The 25548-nt window shown below is 39.9% G+C and overlaps 1 protein-coding gene across 2 annotated transcripts in view; it reads left to right on the top strand.

The window, feature by feature from the left end:
- Positions 1 to 25548, top strand: part of LOC132819144 (lysine-specific demethylase 4A-like) — a 69356-nt gene that overhangs the window by 27355 nt on the left and 16453 nt on the right. For both annotated transcript variants that reach the window (XM_060830544.1, XM_060830543.1), the window contains exons 11-18: positions 1554 to 1867; positions 5655 to 5778; positions 6506 to 6684; positions 7492 to 7708; positions 13374 to 13450; positions 14443 to 14498; positions 16684 to 16792; positions 19092 to 19280. In XM_060830544.1, coding sequence (XP_060686527.1) covers positions 1554 to 1867; positions 5655 to 5778; positions 6506 to 6684; positions 7492 to 7708; positions 13374 to 13450; positions 14443 to 14498; positions 16684 to 16792; positions 19092 to 19280 — 1265 coding nt within the window. The remainder of the gene's footprint in view (positions 1 to 1553; positions 1868 to 5654; positions 5779 to 6505; positions 6685 to 7491; positions 7709 to 13373; positions 13451 to 14442; positions 14499 to 16683; positions 16793 to 19091; positions 19281 to 25548) is intronic.

Genomic DNA, 25548 nt, shown 5'->3' with positions numbered 1-25548 from the left:
TGTTAAATGTATGGAAAATGGGTTAACAAGGTACAAAAGCAGTCATTATGTAGAGACATTTAACAATATTGGAGACATTCAGTATGTAAGATCAGCTAACAAGGGGAAAAGTATCCATTGGATGAATCCAGTAAACAAGATTGAGAACATTCTTTGTATAACAGTAAAGGGCTTGATCCTCGTTGATTGTAACAGTCACCCAATTAATATGTTGCCTTATCTAGATGCTTCTCCCTGTAAAATGATTATATAGTTCATAGAGAAACCCTTGTTCAAGAGAAGACTGGGAACCCATGTCCCTGCGCACATGGGCGATTGTTCTCTCTCCCTCCAGGGCCCAGAATAAAGACGAAGGAGGTAAAACTATACTGTGTCTCTGAGCGTTTTGCTTTGACTGAGGGGGAGAAACGGGATGACACAACCATGTTCCTATGTGCCAGGTATGATTCCAAACAGTGAAGAGTTTTCCCCTTATTTCCATTGATTCTAGTTTTGCTCGGGCTCCTTAATGCCACACTCTGACAAATGCGATCTTGACATCTAGGATTGTTATACTCTGTAACATGGAGATGGCCTTAGCCCTGAACTTTATGGCTGGGCTTAGAGTGAAAGCAAGCTTTCGATGATATTTGGGGAGGTAGTATGCAAAAACAGTCAAATTTGACCTCTGAAGCACTTGGTTGCAGGCGCTGTTGAATAGTGGGCAGAAACAGAATTCCAAGTTCCTCATCCCAATTCTTTTCTTCCTAGGGAGATATTGAGTGCCAACTATCATCGGCCTTTAGTTCTTCACATCACTTTCCCAACTGAAATTGGAATATCCTACATACTAGTAATTTCTGGTATTAGGATTGAAGACTGAGGGTCTTTGTACAGTAGGAGACTAGGTATTTTAGTAACAAAGTGAACCAGGCTTCCACAGTACAGTTTGGAAGAAGAATTTATGTTTACAATTGTTAGTTATGTTTAGCAAATGCTGGGAAATCCAACAGTGAAAAGGAGTCTTTTTTTTGAAGGCAGTGATCCTTCACTCTCTTCCTCCTGTCACTTAATGATGCCCTACTTCCTATCATTGTTGATCATGCTATCCTTGAGAATACTGTCCCTCTATATCCAGCCATTATGACAATGTTCCCAACCTCAATTGCTAACATGAACCCCTGACTTTGGCTTCCTGCAGCTGATATGTCACTTTTGGCCAGCTGCGAGTGTAATAGTGGCAAAAAGATTCAGTTGGACCTCCACATTATCTGCCAATTGCCTTTTGGCTGTTTCTGGTCTCTTTTGAATGTCTGGAGAAGTATTGGAGTTTTTGATTTAGTTCCATGGCCTGGAATGGAAATAATCATAAATGTTGTAAAGCACTTGCATACCATGTTTGAAATAACAATATAATTCAAATCAAATAAGTGTTGTGAAATACTGCTAATGTATTTGACTGTTTTACAGTTGAACATATTCTACTTTGCAGAATGTTGCACATTGTTTATTAAAGTCACTTTTTTTTTAGTCTATAAGCTATTTAATTCCATGTTTTTGTTTTGTTGTTGCAGAATCAGCTCCAGCACAAGTTGAGCCACACGTTGAAAATGCTCCACGGGAAGAGAAGCTTACGTTGAAGCGAACCATGTCCAGCTCAGTAGACACGCCTGTTACTGTGTTAAACTTCTCTGTGACCACTCCATCCCAAAATACTCCTAGCCCACTTGTAAAATCATTTGAATCCAGTTCATCTGAGTCAGAGATGACAAGCACTCCGGGCTCAAGCCAAGAAAGTGCATCAGAGGACTCTGATAATAGTCCAGACTGGAACGAGCCAATTAAAACAAATGTTGGAACTAGCCTCAATGAACAGGATCTTGCAGAGGTATTCATACATCAAATATTTTCATAATGCTTGGAGGTGCTTCCCCTTTTCTGCCTGTAGAAATGTGTCACTATTCTATAATGCAGTAAGTATGATTGTGATGGGGAAAAAATAAGAAATGACAAATAAGTTTAAAGGTGGCTTAAACTTAAGAATAAAGCGGTTACATGCTCCTTGGAAAGTAAGCATCTTAATCACTTAGAGGAACAGAAGAATCTGGAAGAACAGAAGTGAGAGGTACTGTCATTGACATCGAAACAGTATTTGATATGGCATCAAGGATCCCTAGCAAAACTAAAAGTCAATGCAAATTGAGGAGGAAAACACTCTGGTAATTGTCATATCTCGAAGGTAGTTGTTGTTGTTGGGGTTCTTCATCCAAGCCTCAGAATATAACTATAAGACTTCCTCAGTCTTGCATCCAACCATCTTCAGCTGCTTCATCAAAAACATTCACCCTGTCATAAGATGGGAAGTTGGAATGTTGACTGTAGTAAATTTTCAGCACCACTTGTGACATCTCAGATACTAAATCAATGCCCATGTGTAGCAAGACCTGGAAAACATCCAGGATTGGTCTAACAAGTGGCAAGAAACATTTACGCCACAAGTACCAAGCAATAATAGACATGGAAATATTTAGCATGGAAACAGACCATTTGGTCCAACTCGTCCATACCAACCAGATATCCCAATGCAATCTAGTCCCACCTGCCAGCATCACTTTCAACAAGAGGTAATCTACCATCCCCTGCCTCCATGATTTTCAATGACATTACTGTTAGTGAGTCTCCCATTGTCAATATCTTGTGAGTTAGTCTTGAACACAAACTGAACTGGACCAACTAGATAAATATGGTGAGTAATTCTCTTCCTATCTCCTGAATACTTGTCTGCTATCGTTAAGGTAAGTATAAAGGATGTGATTGAATATCAATAAGTTCAGGAAGAGTGCAGCTCCAGCAAGACTCCAAGCTTGACACATCCACTGCTGACACATAGTGGCAGTACTGTGTACCATCTACAAGATGCACTGCAGTAACTCACCATGACTCCACCCATAGCACCTTTCAAACCTGTAACCTCTGCCACTCAGAAGGACAAGGGCATAAAATGTATGGGAACACCACCTGTGAGTTCACCTCCAAAACACACACAACCCAAACATGGAACTATGTTGTGTCATAGTTGCTAATTTAAAATTCTAGAATTTCCTTCCCAGTAGCAATGTTGAGTGTTCCTACAACCCAAGACTTCAGTGGTTCAAGAAAACAGCTCAGCACACCTTCTCCAGGCACTAGAGAATGACCAATAAATGCCCACCTCCCAAACCTTTTCAAAAAAATTGAATTTGTAATGTAATGACATCTGTCAGTAAGGCCATTTAAAGGTATAGAAGCATTGAAGTTCATTTTGTGAGTACAGATTTAAAAGCAGAAGTTAGTCTGCATGCTCATACAAAAGCCAGGTTTACTTGACAGTTTTCTTTATCAAAATGCCAAGGGGTTGACATTTACACAAGTAATGTTTTAAAGAAGTTGAAATCCATTCTATCCCAACATCTCATGATCTTAGTTGTCATCTTGAAAACTGCTCCTGACAACTGCTGCCACCAAAAGGAAGGTGAAGTTAACTACAGAAGTGAGCAGGTAGCAAGTATGAGAGGTTGAGTTTCTGGCTAATAGTCAGGAGTTTGACTTTTAAATAAGGTGTACGGTTATACTCATACCCTGTGAATACAGTATGTTTATATTTACAGTCTTGGTTACACCACACTGGAATACTTATGCGCTCTAATTTTAAATGATGAAGGCCTTTATTGGTCAGAATATTGAGTATAGGAGGTGAGAGGTCATGTTGCAGCTGTACAGGACATTGGTTAGGCCACTGTTGGAACACTGCATGCAGTTCTGGTCACCTTCCTATTGGAAGGATTCAAACTTGAAAGGGTTCAGAAGAGATTTACAAGAATATTGCCAGGGTTGGAGGATTTGAGCTATAGGGAGAGGCTGAATAGGCTAGGGCTGTTTTCCCGGAACATTGGAGGCTGAGGGGTGACCTGATAGAGGTTTATAAAATCATGAGGAGCACGGATAGGATAAATAGACAAAGTCTCTTCCCTGGGGTTGGTGAGTCCAGAACTAGAGGGCACAGGTTTAGGGTGAGAGCGGTAAGATAGAAAGGAGACCTAAGGGGCAACTTTTTCATGCAGAGGGTGATACATGTATGGAATGAGCTGCCAGAGGAAGTAGTGGAGATTAGTACAATGGCAACATTTAAAAGACATTTGGATGGGTATTTGAATAGGAAGGGTTTGGAGGGATTTGGGTCGGGTGCTGGCAGGTGGGACTAGATTGGTTTGGGATATCTGGTCGGCATGGACAGGTTGGACCAAAAGGTCTGTTTCCGTATTGTACATATCTATGATTGGAGAAGGTGCAAGAAAAAACTCCGTGGAATAGTGCCAAAACTGAGAGGGCATACTGATAAATAAAATTGAATAGGCTTTGAATCTCCTCTGTAGAGAACAGGAGACTGTGGAGTAACCTGATGGAGGGCTTTAGGATTAAGAAAATATTTGAACAAATAGGAATGAAGGTGATATTGCTACGTGCAGGTGGACACCAGAACTAGGTGCCACAAATGTAACATGGTCATAATGAATTGGTAGAGAACTTGGGAAACTTCTCTCTCTGAGAAGTGATTAGCACATGCAATTCCTTGTCACAAGAATAGTTGAGAAATCTCAGATGCCTTTGAGAGTTAACTACGTGTTTGGAAAAGAAAAAATCCGGAGAGTGAATGGGGACTTGGGTGGACTGCAGTCTGAAGCATAATCCTGACTTTCCAGTCACCTGTCAGTTTGATTCTCTGCTCCACCTCCACTGGTGAGGACTACAGATGCTGGAGATCCGAGTCGAGAGCGTGCTGCTAGAAAAGCACAGCAGGTCAGGTACAATCCGAGGAACAAGAAAAAAAATCGGTGTTTCGGGCATAAGTTCCCAATGAAGGGCTTATGCCCGAAATATCAATTTTTTTCTTTCCAACCTCTGCTCCTCGGATGTTGCCTGACGTGCTGTGACTTTCCAGCACCACACTCTCAACTCCATTTTCACTCTGACCTCTCTGCTGTGCTACTCTGATCCAGTGAAGCTGAACTGCAGCTAAAGGCATAGCACAAGTTAAACAATTTCAGGTTGTAAACTGTATTTTTTTTATTATTAGATGACAGCTGTTAATGATGCTGCATTTGCACCTCTAGACATCTCTCATTTTGTTTATTTTCCTTGTCTCAATGGTAACATTGCACTATTATACCTTCTGTCCATTTAATTTCTCCTGCCTTGCACTCTCTCTCAAATCTTTCCTTTTGGTTTTCTCCTTGTGTTCCATTTCCAGCTTGTACTTGACGTAAAACTTGTTGCATCTAAATTGTTTCCATTTGACAAAAGATAGTTGACATGGAACCTTAGAGTCTTCAACTTTGTTTATTCTCTGTCTGCATTTCCAGTTTTTAAAAAAAAAGCTTTTAAGCTGTTTACCTTAACTTTAGGTGTTAGTGTGTTTCAGAGCATATTTTGTTATGTTAAGTTTATAGCGATTAGAACTCTGTAGCGATCATAACATTTTTATAGTAATCAAGTTCGCATTATCGACGTAACAAGATGAAGCTCACAGAGGCTTTGCGCAGAAGATTGGGCAATTTGCACTGAACAGAAACAATGCTAAAATGTCACCCTTTTCTTCAAATGGATAGTGAGAGATCTACTGTTCTGTTCTTCTGCAGATGGCTGAGCAGTACATGAAAGAAATGAAATCCAAAAAGAAAGCCAAGAGTCGGCGGCAGCCTCTTAGTAAACCACCACGACATCATCCGCTTTCTGTGGTAAAGGACTACATTAGTGACGAAGGTATGTCAGCAAGGTAGAATATGCAGCTATAGTCAAGAGGCTTTACTGTTGAAGGCTTATCGAGGACAGCATTCTACATAACTGGTGGATATCTGGTGTTGAGTACGTAGCAACATTTTTGAAAATTTGGTACCTCCGTTTATAGGCAACAAATGTGCCCTCTTGTAGACGTTTATTTCCTCTAATATCAGCTCAAACTATGTATTGGTGCCTAAATGAAATCATGGATACAATATGTTGCAGAAAACTAAAACTTGTAAAAGCAGTCAAGCTTTTTCAGCTTTTATTTAAACCTGTAAAACTATACTGCAGGTGAAAAGTAGAACTTGTTTTATTTTGTTAACATAACATATAATATATCTGTTAACTGAAAGCTTAAATCTCAAAAGAACTTTTAAGGAGTTAATGTGCATCTTTAAAAGTACTGTGATAGAGCATTTTCACTGATATGTGCAGCAAAATAGTACTCTGGACGTGAAAGAGCACAATAAAATTTGGGAGAACAAAGAAGGATCCTGATGCAGCACACTTATTGCAGTTTGTGCAAAACTAATTGGGGATAATTATTGAAATAATAAAGGAATGGACTGCTAGAAGCAAATAAAGTTGGAAAATGTGATGGCAGGAGCATTGTAGTTTAATTTTTTTTCTGCTTCCACTTGATCGTATTCAATAGACATTGATTGTATTGGACTTAATTCTTACTAAAACTATATTTTTTTAACAGAAATGCCAGATCTGTTGTCAGTCGAAGATGACCCTATGGAGTCAGAACCATGGGCAAAGCCGCTTGCACACCTGTGGCAAAACCGGCCCCAGAACTTCCTTGCAGAACGAGAATACAACTGCATAGTGGCACAACAGATACCTTACTGCTCAATTTGTGCACTCTTCCAGTCATACCAGGTTTTGATACTTTTCATTTACCCCTCCAGTGTTTGTATTTGAATTGAAGCTTTCTTTTTAAAATCATTGTGAATGGTTACTTTAGGTCAGAGATTTAAATTGTATTGTTGAAAAAAGCTAAAAACCAATTCAGATTTAAGAAAATCTTTGTAGAATGACTGGATTGTGAAAAATGTAACCATTTTGGTTCTAAACTAAATTGTGAATATATTTTGGTGACTTTCTAAATGGTCTTTGCAATCCACTTTGCAAAATCTTCCCTGAATTTGCATTTGGTGTTCAAAAATTGTCGTTGGTTTAGAATCAAATTGTTGCGGTGGATATTGAAACACTGGAGCAGGAATAGGCCATTCAAGCTTCTCTGCCAGTCCGTATGATCGTGGCTCATCATCCAATTCAGTATCCTGTTCCCACTTTCTCCCCATACGCTTTGATCTCTTTAGTCCTAAGAATTTTATCTGACTCCTTCAAAGCATTGTTTTGGTCTCAATCACTTGCTGTGGGAGAGAATTCAACAAGCTCATCACACTGAGTGAAGACATTTCTCTCCTCTCTGTCCTAAATGACCTTAGACTGTGACTCCTGGTTCTGGACTCCTCTGTCGTCAGGAACATCTTGACAGGGTAAACAGTATCTTCATAGGTTTCTATGAGAACCCCCAACCTGCCCTGAAAATTGACTGGTAATTTGAACAAAAAAAACTTCTCTTGAGAGGTTCTAGATGGCCTCTGCTTAATTTAATGATCTTTTTGTCTTTAGCTACGTTTCTTTTACTTTATTGACAGCTTCCTTTCTTCACTTTAATAGGTAGATTGTGAAGGTGGTCAGGGTTCCAGAAATAAAAGCCAATCTTTGGATGTGAGCAAACCCAGAAACCAAATGAAAAGCAAGCCATTGGTTCCAGAGATGTGCTTCACATCTGGAAGTGACCATGTAGACCTAACTCTTCCCACTTCTTATGTCGATGAAGATGGAATGAGCATTCTTGTAACATGCGCAAAGTGCTGTGTATGTGTTCATGCAAGTAAGTGTTATCTGGGCACTTTCAGTAGAAGGAGGAGGGGGATTGGAAGGAGTTTTTTTTAACAGGTGTGTTCTCCCTGATTTACCAAGCAATTTTATACTTCAATCAACATCACTAAAAAAGATCATATCCCATTGCTGTGAGACCTTGCTGTGTGTAAATTGGCTACTCATTGCAGATAGTAAGGTACATGTTTTGTAATTACAGCATGTTGTGAGCCTCTTTGGAGCATCCTGAGGATGTATGATGCTGTAAAATTGCAAGATCTTCCTTTGCACACTGGTGGCTAGTTGTCTGCTGAATTTGGAATTCTTAACTACAGTTCGTTCTTTGATAATGTGATGGTTGCGTTCTTTAGAAACAGCGTTTAAAGTGTTGGCAATGTAATCAGTTATAACCAACACACGTTTTAAAAGTTTAACGTTTTAGAAACAGTGTTCCCAATTCATCAATCGTGTTACAGCAAATTCACATTACCAAAATGTGCGTTATAGCAGATTGACCTGTGTTCAAAATCTTTGACATTTTAAGAGCGTTGGTTTATGTTGCCTACTTACTTTAGTGGACCAGTATCATGAGTGGCTAGCACCGTTTTAAAAACTAGTTTCTGTCTCTGAGGGTGAAAATTGTGGCGAGGGCAGGTGCTGCCAGTCCTACAGGAAGCAGTTCTAATCTGGGAAGAATGGCGTACCATGGAGAAGAGAGGCTTTGATGCTGCACTGGAGGTTCCAGTGGAGGAGCTAGAAAAGAAGTTAGAAGAATAACAGGCGATCTAGTTAATATATTTTGTCCACTTTTCTAATTCAACCTAAAATTGCTGGAAGTCATCAGGTGGTTTTGTTCACTACATGTCACAAAGTAATGTGGCATCTTGGATTGCCCATCACAGAAAGTGGCAGGCTGTTCACCTTCAGCTGTATCATTAAAAATATTCCCTCCATAAGTTGAGAATTTGAAACCTACATTGTGTACTCCTCCATGTAGAGCACTACCCATGAATCCTCAATTCTAAAGTAGTCTGTGTTCATATGCAAGAACACCTGTCCTGCATCCACATTTGGGCTGACAGTTGGCAAGTGATATTTGTGACAGACAATGACCATCTCCATCAGGAAAGAATCTAACCATTATCCCTTGACATTAAATGGCTGTAACATCACTGACTTCCCTGTTACAGCATTGGGGGGGGTGGTGGTGGTGGTGTTGGCGGCTGTGGTTACCATTGCCCAGGATCTGATCTGAAGCTACCAAATGCATACTGTAATTGCAAGAGTAGATCAATTCTTTAGTGAGAAATTCGACAAATTTTGCCCCGGTGCTGTCCATCATCATCTGCAAGGCACAAGTCTGGACTCTGATGGAATCATCTCCATTTGTCTAGATGATGCAACTCAAGTGCTCCAACTTGAAGCTTAACAATATTTTGGGACAAAGCAGCCACTTGAAAGGCACCCTAACTACCATATTCAGCATTCACTCGCTTCACCACAGCACAGTGGCAGAAGTGTGTACCATCTACAAGATGCATTGCAATGACTCACCAAGGCTCCTCCCATAGCACCTTCTAAACCTGTATCCTCTATTGATTAGAAGACGAGGGCAGCAGATACATGGAACACATCCACCTGCACATTCTTTGTGTTCCTTCTGCAGTATGTGGTAGGTAAGGGTCACCTCAAGTGTCCCTGCTGACTTTATTTGTGGGAAATGTACCCAACTCCAGCTCCTCGAGAACCATGTTAGGGAGCTAGAGCTGGATGAACTTTGGATCATTCGGGAGGCAGAGGAGGCTATTAAGAGGAGTTAACACAGAGGTAGTTACTCCACAACCACGTGAAGAAAGTAGATAGGTTACCGTCATGGGTAGGAAAGGGAACCTTGAGGGGGAGCAGACTAAGTCGTGGTCCACATAGGCACCAACGACATAGGTAGGAAGAAAGGTGGGATTCTGATCTAAGGCAGAAATTCAGGGAGCTAGGGTGGAAGCTTGGAGCTAGAACAAAGTTGTTATCTCTGGTTTGTTGTTCATGTCACATCCCAGTGAAGTGAGGAACAGGGAGAGCGCAGAGCTGAACACTTGGCTGCAGGGATGGTGCAGGAAGGAGGGTTTCGAATTCTTGGATAATTGGGACTCTTTTCAGGAAAGGTGGGACCTCTACAAACAGGATGGCCTTCACCTGAACCAGAGGGGTACTAATATCCTGGGGGGGGGGGGGATATTTGCTAATACTGTTCTGTTTGGGGGTGAGAACCTGAATTGTAGTTCCAGTGTAAAGGAGTTTGAGGGTCGTGAGGAGAGTGATAAGTTTACAAGGTTGCGAAAGAGCACTATCAATCAGGATGTTAGTTTGAAATGTGTGCATTTCAGTGCCAGGATCATCCAGAATAAGGTGGGTGAACTTGCAGCATGGGTTGGTACGTGGTATTGTGATGTTGTGGCCATTTCAGAGCTATGGCTAGAGGAGGGACAGGAATGGTTTTTGCAGATTCTGCGATTTAGATGTTTCAGTAAGAACAGAGAGGAAGATAAAAGGGGGGGAGAGGTGTGTGGCATTGTTAATCAGGGGTACTATTACAGCAGCTGAGATAACATTTTGAGGACTTCGCCACTGAGGTAGTTCAGGCTGAGGTTAGAAACAGGAAATGAGGTCACTTTGTTGGGAGTTTTCTATAGGCCTCCTAATTGTTCCAGGGATGTAGAGGAAAGGATAGCGAAATAATTCTCAATAGGAGCAAGTGTAACAGGGTGGTTGTTATGGGGATCTTTAGCTTCCCCAAGGTTAACTGGGGATACTATAGATGGGTCACTTTTTGTTCAATGTGTGCAGCAGGGTTTTCTGACACAGTATGTAGACAGGCCAACAAGGGGTGATGCCATATTGAATTTTGTACTGGGGAATGAACCAGGCCTGGTGTTAGGTTTTGAGGTAGGTGAGCACTTTGGTGATAGTGACCATAATTCATCATGTTTACAATAGTGATGGGTAGGGATAGGTGTATACTGCAGAGAAAGGGATAAAACTGGAAAGGGCAATTATGAAGTGATTAAGCAAGATGTAGGATGCATAGGTTGGGGAAGGAAACTGCAGGGGTTGGACACAATTGAAATGTGGAGCTTATTCAAAGAACGGCTACTGTGGGTCCTTGATAAGTATGTACCTATCTGGCAAGGGAGGTCGTTGTCAAGAGAGGGAACCATGGTTTAATAAAGAAGACAACTTCTTTATTATGACTAGAGTAAGATTAGGACCAATCAAAGATTGTAGTGGCAAGCTATGTGTGGAATCTTAGGACATAGGGGAAGCGCTTAAGGAATACTTTTCATCAGTATTCACATTGGAAAAGGGCAATGTTAGTGAGAGAATGGAGGTACAGGCTACTAGATTAGATGGGATTGTGGTTGACAAAGAGGAGGTTTTACCAATTTTGGAAGGTCTGAAAATAGATAAGATCCCTGGACCAGATGGGATTTATCCTCGGATTCTCTGGAAAGCCAAGGAGGATATTGCAGACCCTTTGGCTTTGATCAATGTCGACAGGAGTAGTGCCAGAAGACTGGAGGGCAGAGCAAATGTTGTTCCTTTGTTTAAGAAGGGGAGTCCGGACAACCCTGGTAATTATAGGCCAGTGAGCCTTACTTCGGTTGTGGGTAAGATGTTGGAATCATTTGATAGGGATACTCAACCCAGTTTTGCGAAGGGGAGGTCGTGCCTCACTAACCTTATTGAGTTTTTCGAGAAGGTGACAAAACAGGTCGATGAAGGTAAAGCGGTTGGTGTGTATACGGACATCAGTAGGGCATTTGATAAGGTGCCACACGGTAGGCTCTTGCACAAAATAGAGTTTCGGGATTGAAGGTGATTTAGCGGTTTGGATCAGAAATTAGTGAGCTGAGAGAAGACAGGCAATGGTTGATGGGAAATGTTCATCCTGGAGCTCAGTTACCAGTGGTGTGCCACAAGGATCTGTTTCGGGACCACTGCCGTTTGTCATTTTTATAAATGATCTAGATGTGGGCGTAGAAGGATGGGTTTGTAAATTTGCAGATGGTACTAAGGTTGGTGGAGTTGTGGATAGTGCCGAACGATGTTTGGGTTACAGAGGGACATGGATAAGATGCAGAGCTGGTTTGAGAAGTGGCAAATGGAGTTTAATGCGGGAAAGCGTAAGGTAGTTCACTTCGGAAGAAGTAACAGGATGCAGAGTACTGGGCTAATGGTAAAATTCTTGGTAGTATAGATGAACAGAGACCTCTGTGTCCAGGTGCATAACTCCCTGGAAGTTCTCTTCCAGGTTGATAGGGTTGTTAAGAAGGCATATGTTGGTGTTTATTGGTAGGGGGATTGAGTTTTGGAGCCACGACACCATGTTTCAGCTGTAGCAGACGTTGATAAGGCTGTATCTGGAGTATTGTGCGCAATTCTGGTCACCGCACTATAGGAAAAATGTGGAAGCTTTGGAAAGGGTGCAGGAGATTTACTAGGATGTTGCCTGGTATGGAAGGAAGGTATTGAGAGGAAAGGCTGAGGGAACAGAGGCTGTTTTCGTTGGAGGGAAGGGGAGACGGTGAACAGTGACGTAATCGAGACATACAAGATAATCAGAGGGTTAAATATCATGCATAGTGAGAACCTTTTTCCTCGGATGGTAAAGGCTATCACGAGGGGACATAGCTTTAAATTGAGGGGTGATAGAGTTAGGATAGATACCAGGAGTAGTTTCTTTACTCAGAGTAGTAGGGGTGTAGAACGGCCTGCCTGCAACAATAGTAAACTTGCTGATGTTAAGGGCATTTAAATGGGCATTGAACATATATAGGGATAACAAATTAATGGTGTAGGTTAGATGGGCATCAGATTAACTTCATAGGTCAGCACAACATCGAGGGCCAAAGGGCCTGTATTGTGCTGTAATGTTCTCTGTTCTAAATATCTTTTGTCCATATCCTGAATGAACATGGACTAAGACCATTTTGGAGCCAGCACTACAGGCTTGTCTTTGAACCCATGTTATACTCGTTTGTTCTGACTCCATTCCAGTTGGTTAACATGATCATACGTCAAGCATGCATGAGTTCAGTTAAAATCAATTTTGGCTTATTACAGGCATACTTCTATTGGATTTACTAATCAGCTGGTGGCAATAGCTGACAACGTTGACACAACCAGCATTTCACATTATGTTGATTTCATTATTTTATCATATTATCATGTAAGCTAGTTTCCACAGAGAGGTTCCACAGCCATGCTAAATGAAATACATGTCTAAATAATCTGTATTGTTGGTTTAAGGCATATCTTGGTCAGATCACTGGGAAAACTCCCCTGCTATTTGAATAATTTTGCAACCACCTGAGAATGTTGATTTTAGTTCCTCATTTGCAAGTCAGTGCCTTCTGGTAGTGCATATTTGCCCTTACTGGCAACCCAGGTTGTGTGTTCAAGATGCTCAAAGGGATTTGAATACTCGACCTTGAGCCTTGGCTCATCATATGCATTGTCTTTATTAACAGAGGATTTGAATGTCCATATCTGTTCCCCCAAATTGATATATACTCAAACAACCACTTTGCTAAAAAGGATAGCATAATTTGAAAGCTGCTTAAATTGAAAAACATGTTCTAAGTGATAAATTTCTTAAATGTTCTTTATTCATATTCTCATAGGCTGCTACGGAGTTGCTCCTGAGAAAGCGACAGAAGATTGGATCTGTGCAAGGTGTGCAGCTAATGCTTTAGCAGCAGTAAGTATTTTTATTATTGCAAAGCATGACTATTTGTACAAGGAGACCCAAGAGTTGTGAAGTGGTCTGTTTTCTTTAAAAATGCACAGTAACTTACATTGATCCATATTGAATAATTATCCAGAATAATTATCCAGATGAATGAATGAATTTCCTGGCTACATTCTAGACCTCTAGCTGAGAGTCTCAGAATAGCAGTTGGTCTAATCAGGACCAAGATGAGAGGTTTCTTAGCCCAGAGTTATGAAGCTTTGGAATCTTTAGAGGGCTGTGAATGTTCATTCAAAATGAGATTTTTTTGAGTAATAAGTGAATTGAGGAATGAGATTAGGGTGGCAGAGTAGAGTTGAGATACTAATAGAATTACTGCTTTTTAATTGAGTGGCAGAGCATATTTGAATGGTTGAATAATCACCATGTGTTCTCATTTAAAATACAAAATCAACAATGTAGAAGTAGCACAAGAACATTTTTGGAACCTTTTTTGGCTTTTAAGCTTTAAGCATGCTTCTATGAATTTACATTTTTTGTCCACCAAGCATACAGTGTGTGAAATTGAAATTTGAATTTCTAAAACACTGAAACACCAGCCTGTTTGATTGTGTTGGACTGGGTTAGACAAAGTTAAAAATCACACAGCACCAGGTTATAGTCCAACAGGACTAGCGTTTGGAGCACTGCTGCTTCATCAACTATCTGATGAATGAGCAGCACTCCAAAAGCTAGTGTTTCCAAATAAACCTGTTGGACTATAACCTCTTAAGTGTTTTCTAACTCTGTTTGACTGTTATGCTATGGTTATATAAAATTACTGTCAACTATATCAGTTGCATCCTGAAACAAAAACAAAATTTGATAGATGCTGTAAATCAATAATCAAACCAGAAAAGACTGATAATACTCAGCAGTGTTAATATTTTAGATGAGACTTTTGCATCAGAACAGTTTTCAACAATTTTTGACCTGTATTACAATTCCCTTCACTTTCACAGGATTGTTGTCTATGTACCCTTCGGGGAGGAGCACTTCAGAAAACCACTGACAACAGGTCAGACCAACCAGTAGAACTACACAATGTGCACATTTATTTTGTAAATGATGTTAAATCTTAAAATGTACTTGGAATTGCATGTTCTGTAGCAAGCTCAACTGAGGCAAAGTGTAGTTTTTATTAAGTTGAAGAAGTACACTTAGTCCCATTAATCCTTCCATTTAAATTAAGAAATGAGATCAAGTTGATGTTCACTGATGCATCAGAGGTGGTTCTGAAAACTTCTATTTGTTTGCACCTGCTCAAAGTCTAATTCCACTTTGTTTGTTGCTTTTGATACAAATTCACTGAATCTTCCCAGTGCTCTGAAATAATTATTTTCAGTTGGATGATCAGAAACTGGTGTCACTACCATACACTGCAAGATTAATTTCTTGGGCGTCAACTAAGTACTTTCGGCTGTGCATGTTCTTTGAGCTAGTATTATTGTTTCCAGCTAGCTGCTTATTTTGTATTTTCACTATTGGGCACACTGAGCACAGTTGTCCTTTCTATGGAGTTAACGATAAGGACAAGTTGTCCTTTTCTTGTCATCTCAGCAACTATGTAGGCAAGTAGGTCCATGGACAGCCTTCTAGATCTCCACCATTTTTAAAACCCTTAAGTGGTCAATTAATGACCTCCACAAACTGCTGACTCAATTACTTGCCTTCCCATTAGGCAAGAAAAGTGGTTGGTTTGTTAACGAGAAAACCAGGGCAACCTGTCTGTTTAGGGAGCTCCACTTCCTGTGGGCAGGACGGGAACCAAGTGGTGTCACTGAATCCCCACAGCTTGAATCCCATGAGATCTGTAAGGCCTTACCTTAGTTCAGATCTTTGCAGGGTAGGGGGTCCAGCAATGATCTCCAGACCCAGAAGCTGACAGCCTTTGGTCTGCAACTTCTGACTGAGGTTTGTGACTTGCTGAAATCTCACTGGGCAGCTCTTGGGTGCCTAACTTGAGCTTTATCTGGCAAACATGATGTAAGGATGGGGAATTTAATCACCTTTGAAGATTGTTGCCTCAACTCTTGGTGTATGGAACTCAATCTCAACTGTTTTCTTGATTTATTAAGTTTTCTGATATATCTTTTATCTAGGAAATGGTTTGTCCATTGCAAACTGATCTTAATTTATTTTATTAATCTGAACACTTAATCCGGGGCTGTTTGATGGATTATTGAATATTTGAAATTGGGTGTTATTTTGCAAACCAGTTTTCTTATTCCATATTTCAGATAACCAGGTAACTCAGAAAGCATTTTTGTGTTGTCATGTCTGAGTTGCTGCTTATATAACCAAGTTAATCCCAGTTCCTGATCTTACCCCTTTAAAATATATTTGCTTTTGGAAGTTACTATTGAATATTTCACTGTTGCCCTTCTGCCCTTTTCCAGTAATGCATCACAGATCATCATTACTTACTGCATTTAAAAACCCTAAAGTCTCTTCCTTAAATCTCAGTCCTATGATTATTGACTTTCATATCAGTGGAAGCAATTTCTTCTTTTAAATTTCCTGTGGACTTTGTGATCTGTGGAGTTGATCACAGCTTCTTGTGATATTAATGTCCCTCATACATGGCTTCATTCGAGTGAATTGTTTGCATACCTTGTCTAGGTCCTTGATGTCACCTTTTGAAATGTGATGACTAGAATTCAATATTAACCTTATCTAGGTCTCAGCTAGAGAATTATTAGGGAATAGCATAACTTTTGTTATGTTAAGTACTGGCCAAGTCATGAAATGTAATATGGGAGTAGCTACTAGCCACTGATTGCAACATTCATGCAGTCTTTTCACTACAGTTCTGAACTGAGTAATTGAGCGATTGCGTGATTCCAACTGTATATTCATTTCATTTCCTCAGCCTGGTTCAGTACCTTCACCCAAATCATTGGGAAAGAACACCCATCTTGTGTCATGGTGGGATGTCTTTTATGATCTGGTCAGAGATATTTAAAAAGTTGTTGGAAGTAAGCAATATTGGAGAGATTTGCAATCAGGATGTGAAGTGAAATAAGAGTAATGTGTTATGCAACAATGTAAATTCATTTCCCACTGACCAAAACCTTAAGTAATCTGAAAATGTGTTAACACGTAAGCTCTACGCGAGCAATCTGATTGTGCAAAGACACCTCTTTTGTTCGTTTATTCGCTGGGTCTATCCTATTTCAGTGCTACTTTTAAACTTTATGCAGATGGGTACATCTACTGTGTGCTGTTGCAGTGCAGGAAGTACGGTTTGTGAATGTGGCTGAACGCGGCCCTGTGGATGTCAGTCCGATACCGCCACTACGCTGGAAACTGGTATGGAATCATAATGTTGAAGTAACATAATAAAATATAATTTGCAAAAGCCAAGTTCAAATGTACTTTGGGAATTAATGCACTGGTCAAGTTTCTCTACTGTGCACTGCCCCAAACAACTTTTCTAAAATTTTAATCCATGAAGTTTTTTTTTTCTTTTGCCACGAATGCATTTGGTTTGCTCACTGCTAACTGTGTAAATTGGCCAGCAGTATACATTTTGAAATTCTGTTTTTAATCTGTTCTTAGGATACAGCTAAGCCAACATCTTTTACCTCCTCACTATTTACCCTTTTGAAGGTAGTGGTGAGCTACCTGAATCACTGCAATCAACAGGGTGTAGGGACACTACAGTGCTGTTAGGAAGGACATTCCAGAATTTTAGCCCAGGCACAGTGAAGGGGTACTGATATAGTTCCAGGTCAAGATAGTATGTGGTTTGGAAATTAATTCGCAGGTGGCGGTGTTCCCATGCATCTTATACCCTTGACTTTCTAGGTGACAGAGTTTGTGAAAGAGGTAGAGGTGCTGTTGAATTGGAGGGAGAAAATGCCCAACAGCTAAAAGCCATGTTAAATAAGCAAAATAACAATTTACATCAAATTGTTTTCAGCTACACTAAAAACAGTTATTTTCTCGGTCACAAATTATTTAAAAAGAACAGAAAGACACAGTAGTCAATGACTAACAGTATTCTGGGGAAGGATCACTGGACCTGAAATGTTAACTGATTTCTCTGTTGACAGATGCTGCCAGACTGCTAAGTTTTTCCAGCAATTTGTTTTGTTTTTGATTTCTAGCACCCACTGTTCTTGTTTTTGTTTAATGATAAATCATAGTTGTCTTTTGAGTTCAGAAGTTACAACTGCTGCGATAAACTGATATGTAATAGTTTAAATCAGTTTGGAAGACCATTCTTTTTAGATTAGATTCCCTCCCGTACGGAGACAGGCCCTTCAGCCCAACAAATCCGCACCAATTCCCTATCCTATACTTACCGCTGATTAATGCACCTAATACTATGGGCAATTTAGCATGACCAATTCACCTGACTTGTACATCTTTGTGATTGTGGGAGGAAACCAGAGTATCCGGAGGAAACCCATGCAGCTACTGGGAGAAAGGACAAACTCCACACAGACAGTCGCCCAAGGCAGGAATCGAACCCACGTCCCTGATGCTGTGAGGCAGCAGTGCTAACCACTGAGCCACCATGCCACTCCAGTCTCTGCAATATTTTTTTCTGCTGCTTTCCGTCATGTTGGCGGTTGCAAGTTTTTAATCAATATTTCATGTATCTAAGCTCCGCTTCACGATTTGAGTCCAGATTTTAAGTTAACATTCCAGTGCAATATGTACTGACTGTGTTAAACTAAGACCCTGTTTATCTTTGAGTATAAATTGTAAACAAAAAAAGTTGAGAGCTATTCAATAAATAAAATGATCACTTATGATCTTCAGAAATTTGTATTTAAATGGAAGCTATTCTATGTATCTACAACATCTTGTATCCCTGCCGATAGTTCATCAAGAACAACCGTCACCAAAGTTGTACTACCAGATCATTGATCTTATTACTCCTTGTGGAACATTGGTTTTCTTGCTGCACTCTCTTATATAAAGAGAATATAATTGGCAGCTGTGAATGAAAATGGGAAAAGTATTTTTGGTTTAGGCAAATTATATAATTTTGATTGGATACCTCAATTATTCAGCCGGTGCATCTGTTCTTTCCATAAGCATATTTGTTTTTGTTTTTTTTATTCATCTTCATAATTTATTTACTACCTTTTGTAAATTATATCTTTACCTCCCTATTTCTACCATTTTTCATTATTTTATTAGATGTAGTTTTGGGTTAAGAGTGCTACAATTTCATGATCTATTTGGTCTTCCTGTTTTTCAATGATCCTTTATAGAAAGTGAGCGGAGCTCCTTTCAGTTGTTAGAAATATGGTGATTTGCTACCAGTGTAAAACCAAAGAAGTGGACTATCAAAATATTTTCTTACTTTTTGGCAAACAAGACAGTAGTAATGTGTGGAACCAAATGAAGTTATTGATGGTAAAGATTTGAGTGTTTAAAAAAAAATGCAAATAAAAGTAAACTTTTGAAGTTAAATTAATTCAAATTTGACATTGAGTGCATTGCAGATGTGAGTTTGTTTCCTAGGCCAAGTTATAAAGTGCAGTAAAAATATGTCTGGTGGTGTACATGGAAACAAATTGACCAGTATTACCAAATATCCCAACCATATAATTGTGTGCTTTTATCAATGATGTAACTTTGATCTCTGCAGAAATGCTTCTACTGTAAGAAAAGAATGAAGAAGACTGGTGGTTGCTGTGTGCAATGTTCCCATGGCCGTTGTCCCACTTCCTTTCATGCAACCTGCGCCCAAGCTGCTGGTGTGATCATGCAACCTGATGACTGGCCGTTTGTAGTCTTTATCACTTGTTGCAGGCACAAAACACCCAATCAAGCAGAGGTAGGCTATGTTGAAGAGTAGCACCTATTAATTGATGCTAAATGGATTGATTGCTCCACATCTCCTACTTGTCAAATAAATTTATGTCCAGCATTGTTTTCAATTGTATTTGAGGTACAAGGAAAGAGTGCCAGGACTAGTTCACCAGCTTAATCCCTTTGATTATAGACTTGTGTTTTGAGGATACTCTGTCTACATTCTCCAGAGTTTCAAAGAATGAAAAGTATCTTCATTTGAAACTTACAGAATTCTTACATGCCTTGACAGTGTGGATGTATATACCATGTTTCCCCTGGCTGGTGAGTCTAAAACCAGAGGACATAATCTCACAATGAGGGTTAGGCCGTTTTAAGACCGATGAGGATGATGAATCTTGGAATTGTCTAACCCAGAAGGCTGGAGACTAATGACATGAAAGAATATGGAGATAATGCAGGAAAGTAGCATTGAAGGAACAGTTGGGACCTATTGCAAGGGTATCGTTAGGCTTATTGAGGGATTTAAAAGTTACGGGCAATTGGCCTAGAAAATGTGTACACATGAGAAAGAAAGAGAGGTAAACTCTATGTTAAACAGTGGTGCTGTTAGCTGTTTGACGAAAGAGAATTGAACAAGAGTTCTGTAGTTTTGAAAGATAGAGAAATCTTTGAACAGTTGGCTAGTTGTGTGTTGCTAAATCTTAAAGGCAGTGTGCTATTAATGGTTAAGTGAAACAGAATGTGGGGGTTGAGTGCTCACGAGCATTAATGAGCCAGAAGAGAGGTCAAGAATGTTTGCCAGATAATGGTTAAGCTTGTTGCTTGTGAAAAGCTACAATTATGATTTAGTGCTAGAATGTATTTCCTAAGAGTGAAGGGGAAACAGCCCCAAAAAAGGAAGATGGACCATCAGAACATGAGCAATTGTTCAGACTATTCATGACAAAGTAGCTTTTGAGGGAGGTTGAAGGCCAGGTCATGAAAACCAAAGAATCATAATGCCTTGTAATGTTTTAACAGGTTTTGGTGACCCATTTTGTCCAATTAAACCTTTTGGACTACAACTTGGTATTGTGTGATTTTTAACTTTGTACACCCCAGTCCAACACTGGTATCTCACAAATCATTTTGTTATTGATATCTTGGGTGCAGGGAGTGGTGTGTGAGAAATCCATGGGATCTGTTCAGATAAATGCGAGGTGCTGCATTTTGGGAAAGCAAATCTTAGCAGGACTTATATACTTAATGGTAAGGTCCGAGGGAGTGTTGCTGAACAAAGAGACCTTGGAGTGCAGGTTCATAGTTCCTTGAAAGTGGAGTCGCAGGTAGATGGGATACTGAAGAAGGCGTTTGGTATGCTTTCCTTTATTGGTCAGAGTATTGAGTACAGGAGTTGGGAGGTCATGTTGCAGCTGTACAGGACATTGGTTAGGCCATGGTTGGAATATTGCGTGCAATTCTGGTCTCCTTCCTATGTTGTGAAACTTGAAAGGGTTCAGAAAAGATTTGCAAGGATGTTGCCAGGGTTGGAGGTTTTGAGCTGTAGGGAGAGGCTGAACAGGCTGGGGCTGTTTTCCCTGGAGCGTCGGAGGCTGTGGGGCGACCTTATAGAGGTTTACAAAATTGAGTGGCATGGATAGGATAAATAGACAAAGTCTTTTCCCTGGGATTGGGGAGGGCATAGGTTTAGGGTGAGAGGGGAAAGATATAAAAGAGATCTAAGGGGCAACTTTTTCATGCAGAGGGTGGTACGTATATGGAATGAGCTGCCAGAGGATGTGGTGGAGGCTGGTACAATTGCAACATTTAAGAGGCATTTGGATGGGTATATGAATAGGAAGGGGTTGGAGGGATATGGGCCGGGTGCTGGCAGGTGGGACTAGATTGAGTTGGGATATCTGGTCGGCATGGACAGGTTGGACCGAAGGGTCTGTTTCCATACGGTACATCTTTATGACTCTATATTTCCTATATGATGTATTCTGTGTGCTTGACCATTATTTGTCATTAGCTATATTTGTTGCATGCTATGTTAGAGATGTTTTCACGGTCTGAATGTTTTTCTGTCAATAATCTTTGCGTCGTCTTTAAGTTCCACTTCTAATAAGCTAGTTAGTCATTGACTAAAGAAACCAACCAAATTGTTTCTGTTACTTAACCAAAAGCAGTCTAAAAGTTCCATATTTGGCTATATCACACTCTGGTAAAATTGATAATCACTGGAAGAGTGGGACCTAAAGAAATCAGTACACCCCTCCAAACTTGGTTGTGACAATCTTCAAAGCCACATAACTGAGAGCAGGCTGTGGATGGTGCAATGGTATAATGGACTAGTCGTTACAAGACCCAGAGCACATTGGTTCAAGAGCACATTTAAATTCAGTTCTCGAAATCTAGCATCCATGATGGTGGCTGAGAAGCTATCATCAATTATGGTAAAAACCCAGTGGGTTTGCTAATGTCTATTTTAGGGAAAAAAGTTCTAACCTTATGTTACTGCATGTAACTGCATTCCAACAGCAATGTTTCCTTTTTTAAAATTCATTCACGAGTTGAGTGTTATTCCTGGCTAGGCCATCATTTATTGTCCATCTTGCAGTTAAAAGTCTGGAGTCATGTGTAGGCCAGACAAGTTAAGGATAGCAGTTTCTTTTCCTAAACGATATTAGTGTGCCACTTGGGTTTTACCAACAATTGGTAATATATTCATGGTCATTCTCAGACTCTTAATTCCAGATTTATATTGAATCGAAATTCTACCATCTGCTGTGGTGAGGTACAAACCTGGGTTCCCAGAATATTACCTGGGTCTGTGGCTTAACAGTCCCATGAAAATACCACTTGGTCATTTGCTTCGCCAATGAATGTGATTCGTTGTTAACTGCTCTCTGAAATGGCAGATGTATTATTCAGTTCAAGAGCAGTTAAGAATAAGCAACCAATGCTAGCCTTGAAAAAGGCCAGAAGCTGAAGCTGAATTTGGGTCAACTTCTTCTGGACAGTAACAGATGTATGCCATTTTTCTGAGCCATAGATGTTTATTGTCTTCCCACTTCAATTTCTAGAAGTATCTGCTGTGGATCCTATACAAGTATTCTTCCGCAGTCCCCTATCAATTTAAGAAGGGAAGACTCCTGACTGATCATTGTGCACTTTCTTGTATAGCTAAATATACTCATCCTTGCTTTTCCATAATTTGTATTTTTTAACGATCACTGTTTTTCTTCTATTGCATACAGTCTGTACAACATTGTATAGCATCAATTACTCATTCGCCTTTTTGAAGGCAGTAATGTCTTTCTGACTGCATGAAATAATTTTTTTTTAAAAAACAATAGAGCTCAGCCCTTTGATAATTCATTGGGGTAATGTCCTCTTAAGTTATAATATTTTAAGACTTTATTTTGGCAGAATCTATGGTGAGGCTAATAATGTTCAACATTGTTCATGGGTAGACTATATATCAACTTCAGCACTGTAGCAGATTGTGCAGTTAAATATGTATATTCAGTTGTTGTTTGTCCAAGTTGCAAGTCTGCACTGTCAGCTTTGCAAAAGCAGCTCAACTTTAATATTTTCTTTAAGGAAAATAATTTCCAGCAATGTGGTGGAGACAGTTCTGAATTGTGGCTTTCAAAGGTGAATTTGAGTACCAAAGGTGGCTAAAATTTGTAGGGCCATGGGGAAGAGTTGGGGAGAAAGGCAAAAATAAACAAGGACATCAGCTTCATGAACGATGATGAACTTCTGTGTTGTAGCTGTGTGTTAGGAATCATAACTTGTTCCATCTGCCCATTTACAATTCACCTCTAAGTATGGTTATTACAAGCATACTTGCATGTCCTTTGACATCAAAATTTAACTCTTGTGAGTGTTACTCCTTGGGAAGATTTGAAATATAACAATTCAATCCTTTTTTTTAATCCTCTTTCCCTCAGTCTCTTAATTCATTCTTTCTTCACATTCTTACTCCCACACCTAATGTGATATTGAATTTATCATCTTTAATTCACCACCTTTTCAAAGATCACTCACTTCCGATTCTTCTAAACTCCAAAAGATATCGGCCTAACTGCATTCACCTTTTTGTCATTGTAACCCCAAATTCTAATAGTAATTTTGGAGAAGGCATTAAAAAGGAAATTAGAGATGCAAGTAATAAAGATATGTCTATAATTATGGATGACTTCAATCTGCATATAGATTGACTAAATCAACTTTAGTTGCACTGCTGTAGAGGAGGAATTCTTGGAGTATATACGGTAAAGTTTATGAATCAATATTTTGAGGAACTAACACGAGGAAAGACCATCTTTGTTTTGGTTATTGTGTAAAAAGGAATGAATGGTTGACAAATCTAGTTGCATGTGGCATCTTGGGAAAGAGTGACCACAACAGGTTAGAATTCTTCATTAAAATGGAGAGTGACATTTCTGAGACTAGAATCTTGAAGTTAAATAAAGGAAGTTACAATGGATGAGATGTGAGCTAGCTATGATAAATTGGGTATCGTTATTTAAAAGGATGACTGTTGCTTGATAATGGCCGCATTTCAAGAGTGCATGGGCAAATGTCAAAAATCCTCCCAGACCGGTGTAAATATGAAATAGGAAATGTGGTCAAACTCTGGCTAACAAGGGAAATTATGGATAGTATTGAGTCCAGGATAGAGGCATATAAATTAGCCAAACAAAAACTTGAGGATTGAGAACAGTTTAGATTCCAGCAATGTGAAACAGAGACTAATTTAAGAGGGGAAAAGTCGAGAATGAAAGTAAGCTTGCAGGGAACATGAAAACCAGTAGTAAAAGTTTCTGTAGGCTTGTGATGAAAAAATGATTAATTGAGATGAATATAGAAATTTATAATGGGAGATCAAAAAGATGGGAAATTAAATATACACTTTTTTTTAGTTCCATCTTCACAAAGGAAGCCAATAACTCTTCTAAAAAAAAGTGGAGGTTTTTGGAGGGAGTGAGTAGTGGGCAGGACAGGTTCTCTTCTCCAAAATTCCCCACCCCCTTTATCTGCAGCTCCTCTTACACCCACCCCCAGTCTTGAAGAAGGGTTGCAACCGAAATATTGACTCCTTCACCTCCTAATACTGCCTGGCTTTCTGTGTTCTTCCACCTTCTGCCTGTCGTCTTAAGATATTCCAGAGCACCTGGAAGATAGGACAGTCAGCATGGACTTCTGAAAGGGAAGCCATGCTTGACAAATCTGCAATTTTTTGAGGGCATAACTAGTAGAGTGGGTAAGGGTAAGCTAGTGAAGAGTAAGTGGGTTGAGAACTGAAACAAATTGTTGGAAAAACTGAGCAGGTCTGATCGTATCTGTGAAAAGAAGACAGAATTATTATTTCAGGTCCAGTGACCCTCTTCAGAACTGGACCACAAAATGTGTTTTCCCTCCACAAATACTGCTGGACATGCTGAGTTTTTCCAGCAATTTCTGTTCATGATTTGCAGTTCTTTGGTTTGTTTTGTTCAGATTGAGAACTGGTTCACAGACAGGATGCAAGAGTAGGAATAGATGTCTTTCTCCAAGTGGCAAGCACTGATGAGTGGGTCCTGCGTTGATCAGGGCTTGACCTCCAGCTTTTTAAGTTCGCAGATGAAACAAAGATATGAGGAGGATGATTGTGATTTGGACAAGTTCAGTGAGCGAGCAAATACTTGATGAACAGGCAGGCATATTTATGTGGCAGTAGCTTGGGATACAATGAGATCTTGGTGTCCTTTACACCAGTTGCTGAAAGTAAACATATAGGCGCAGCAGGCAGTGGGGAAGGCACATGTTATGCTGGCCTGCACAGCAAGAGGATTTGAGTACAAGAGCAGGGGTACCTTGCATAGAGCCTGGTAAGACCGCACCTGGAGTATTGTTGCAGGATATTCTTGCAACAAAGGTTTACCAGACTAATCCCTGGGATGGCAGGATTGATGGACAGGGGGAGACTAGATCGATTAGCACTATATGCACTGAAGTATAGCAGAATTAACCTATAAATTTTACCAGGAATAGACAGGGTAAATGCAGAAAGGGTGTTCTCAATTAATGGGGAGTCTTAAACAAAAGGTCACACTTTAAGAATGAGGGCCATGCCTTTTGGAATAGGAATGAGGTAAAGTTACTTCACCCAGAGGGAGGTGAGTTTATGGAATTCACTATTAAAGTCAAAACATTGACTCCAATGATCCAAAAATGTGAGCCCTTCTCCCTTGCACCAGCTCCTCAGCCACATATTCATCTCGTCTGTCCTCCAATTCCTACCCTCCCTAGCTCGTAAC

The sequence above is a fragment of the Hemiscyllium ocellatum genome, chromosome 9 (assembly GCF_020745735.1).
Source record: "Hemiscyllium ocellatum isolate sHemOce1 chromosome 9, sHemOce1.pat.X.cur, whole genome shotgun sequence".
NCBI classification, from domain to species: domain Eukaryota; kingdom Metazoa; phylum Chordata; class Chondrichthyes; order Orectolobiformes; family Hemiscylliidae; genus Hemiscyllium; species Hemiscyllium ocellatum.
Note: the sequence above shows the minus strand (reverse complement) of the source record. Positions and strands in the feature narration are given on the sequence as shown.